We start from the raw sequence: 3,121 nt of genomic DNA, 5'->3' as shown, positions 1-3,121 counted from the left end.
GTGGCCCTTGGGTAGACTGGAGTGTCCACTCAGTCACTTGTTAGAGGAGGTGGCATGATCTGGGCCTCAGTGCCACGACCAACAGCGACTTCCAAGGGGAACATGGAAAGAGCAGAGGAAAAAAACTAGAGTTTTGGCTGGGGAGAGTGATGATACCAGTGATCTGACCCAGCACCTAGTGCGAAGTTCTCCTGCATCACCCTGAGGTAGAAGTTCCTCTGGACCTTGCCTAAGAACTCCGTTCGTCCGGGGAGACACAGGCCCACATGCTCTAACATGAACGCGTCTGACTTCAGCGCAAGACACCCAGGAGCCCGTTTACTCTCCTGTCAGCGTCCTCCCCTGATGTGTCCCAGACGCCGTGCCCTGACGTACTCAGTCATGTACTCACCCTCCTGTCCCAGGCCCCCATACCTGAGATCACCATGGCCTGATATGGGGTAGACTACGAGTCTACCGTGCCTCGGCCATGTGCAGGGCGACGTGTCCCTGACATTCACACCTGTGGCCCACACGTCGCCCGCACTGTGGGGCGCGGAAAGCCCAACACATCTGAAACACAACCGCTGACCTTCCCCCGACACCGCCTCTTAACGAGGGCCCCCGGCCCCCGGTCCCAGACGCTCTTCGAAGACTTGCCTGATGACAGGCATGTACCATGTTTCTGGCTGGGACGTTTTTCTGAGCTTGCTCCCGGGCTCCGTAAAGCGGACACGGTGCTAGGGAGAGGGTTTCGGGGCGGTTGCGAGCACAGGCGGGCTTCTGCGGAGGCCCTGGCGAACGCCCCCGCGCGGCGCGGTCCGATGGCCCCACGGGGCCGCCCCTCCACTGTGAGGTCACCGGAGCTCAGCAACGTTCACTGCGGCCAGGACGCGTACAGGTCATCGAAGCAGAACTTTCGGACTCTCGCGCCTTCGCTCGTTGGCCCTGCACATAGATGGCATCAGTCTGGTCACCAACCTCTTGTAGCTTTGGGCTGGACACAGTTTCCAGTAGTAACACCAGAGGCATCAATAAGACCAGCGGACCCTCCTCGAAACCGCCCACGGCCCAACGATCCCACTGCCGCAAACCGCCCCAAAGCCAGCGCCGAAAGTCGAATCCGAAAGCCCCGCCCCGCGCAGGGCCCGCCCGAACGTTTCCCCTTTCTGGGCCTCCATTGGCCAAGTCTGAACGGTCGCACGTCGAGGCGCCTTATGGGAAATGTAGTTCACGCCCCGCTTCAGGAGCCAGTGGCGCCCTCCCTTATCGCCTTGGCAACGACCCAGCCGCGCCGCGAGGAGAGCCGGGAATGGAGGTCGTGGCGTGAGGGGCGCCGAGCTACGGGAGGCGGAGGCCACGGGAGTTCCGGGAGTTCCGGCGTTGCCCGGCAGTCCGCAGTCCTCGGCGGGAAATCTGTCCCGGCGCCCCAGGCAGCTCTGCGTGGGCCGGAGTGACTTTCTCGCGATCCCCTGGGCGAGGTGAAGGGCAAGGACCCTTGCCGCGCCTTCCACGCTCCGTGCCCCACCGGCGAGTGGCTCCATCTTCCTCAGACTTGTCGCTCGCGGACAGGCGCCGTGGGTCTCCCGAGCCTCCGTACCGTCCTCCTTCCCCGCGGCTCCGGGAAGCGGCTCCCTGTCTTCGGACGCATTTCAACCGCTCGGGGAGAGCTTCCCGGGAAGATTCCACGGCGGCCGAGGGTTTCAGCCCCTGGGACGGGTTTCGGCTGAGGCCGTGGGTCCAGGCCACGGGTTCCGCCCGCACTGTCCGATGGCCGGGGAGGCGGAGGTGAGCAGAGGGTGCCTCCGAGGAATGAGGGGGGCCGCCAAGTGGGGGGCGGCGTGTGCCAGGGCAGAGTTGGAGGAGGGCAGGAAGTCTGCGTATGGTTCTCGGGGGAGGTCTTTGATGCAGGGCTGGGGCATGCCCTTGGCAGTCGGAGCCATTGGAGATGTGCCGCAGGACTGGGACAGGATGGGGTCGTAGTTGCTGTGCCAGGCACTCTGGAGCCGCATGTGCAGAACGGCGTGTGGAAGGCCAGGCGATTGCCTATAGGGTAAACTGGGGAGGTTGTGCTGAGGGTGTAGAGTTTTAGGCATTCTGCTGTCCAGTTTTGTGCCTGTCGAGCAGGAGGCCGACTGGACCCTGGGACCAGGTACTTGGGACCTAAGGGAGAAGGATGAGCATAGGTTTGGTTGCGTCTGAGAGGTGTGATTTCTGGGACTGGAATTGGCAGGCAGGAGATAGAGTGGAGCCTGTGTGCTTGGCCCTGCACATAGATGGCATCAGTCTGGTCACCAGCCTGTTGTCGCTTTGGGCTGGACACAGTTTCCAGTAGTAACACCAGAGACATCAATAACACCAGCAGCTCTGATATTCCTCTGGGATAGGAGAAGGAAGGTATAAGGGTATGTGTAGGGAGTATAGTGAGGAGGGGTTTGGGTCTTATAGGGAAGGATAATGTCGGGGAGATGTGATAGGACCCTGAGATACAGGTTAAGGGCCTGAATATGTCCATCTATCCATATTTTGGTTGTTTTTTTCTGCCCATCATTGACCCCAAGGTTCAGTTGGACCCATCATTGCAGGGCTTGGTGATGTTTGAGGATGTGGCGGTATATTTCTCCAGGGAGGAGTGGGGGCTCCTTAATGTGACCCAGAAGGGCCTATACCGGGATGTGATGCTGGAGAACTTTGCACTCGTTAGCTCACTGGGTAAGTCTCTCACACTGTCCCTCAGCACACTGACTACCCCCGCATTTTCCCCATGCGAAGTTCTGTCCGTAACGAAGCCAAACCGCAGGAGCTGTTTCTTCCCAGATTCCCTGTTGTAGGTGTTGTGGGTGGTGGGACTCGGCTGTGTGCTCTTTCTCTGCCTTTCTCTGAGCAATGCTGTTGGCAGTCTCAACACCTCTTGCCCCAGGAGCCAGTGGAGCAGGTTTTGGGGGTCAGATGTTTCATAGTTTACCCACCAAATCCCACCAAGCTCTGCCTCTTCCTGGCCAGTGACTCTTGAAGACGTGGCTTCTCTGTGCTCCGGGTTTTGACTTCCTACAAAATAAATTTTGCAGGGACCTCCCTGGGCCAGCCTTGACCCATGAATTTTAATCAGAACAGTTTGAGGAATATTACCTTTTTTTTTTTT

The 3,121-nt window shown here is 59.2% G+C and overlaps 1 protein-coding gene across 2 annotated transcripts in view; it reads left to right on the top strand.

Moving 5' to 3' along the window:
• Window positions 1-1,057: 1,057 nt before the first annotated feature.
• ZNF584 (zinc finger protein 584) overlaps window positions 1,058-3,121 on the top strand; it is a 10,192-nt gene continuing 8,128 nt past the window's right edge. Inside the window, exons 1-2 of one of the 2 annotated variants that reach the window (XM_011969081.1) lie at window positions 1,058-1,767; window positions 2,606-2,691. In XM_011969081.1, coding sequence (XP_011824471.1) covers window positions 2,658-2,691 — 34 coding nt within the window. In that variant the 5' untranslated portion in view covers window positions 1,058-1,767; window positions 2,606-2,657. Of the gene's footprint in view, window positions 1,768-2,540; window positions 2,692-3,121 lie in introns of both variants that reach the window. The other variant, XM_011969080.1, reaches the window with a different exon arrangement.

The sequence above is a fragment of the Mandrillus leucophaeus genome, unplaced genomic scaffold (assembly GCF_000951045.1).
Source record: "Mandrillus leucophaeus isolate KB7577 unplaced genomic scaffold, Mleu.le_1.0 Scaffold870, whole genome shotgun sequence".
NCBI classification, from domain to species: domain Eukaryota; kingdom Metazoa; phylum Chordata; class Mammalia; order Primates; family Cercopithecidae; genus Mandrillus; species Mandrillus leucophaeus.
This window is presented reverse-complemented; position numbering and strand designations above follow the sequence as displayed.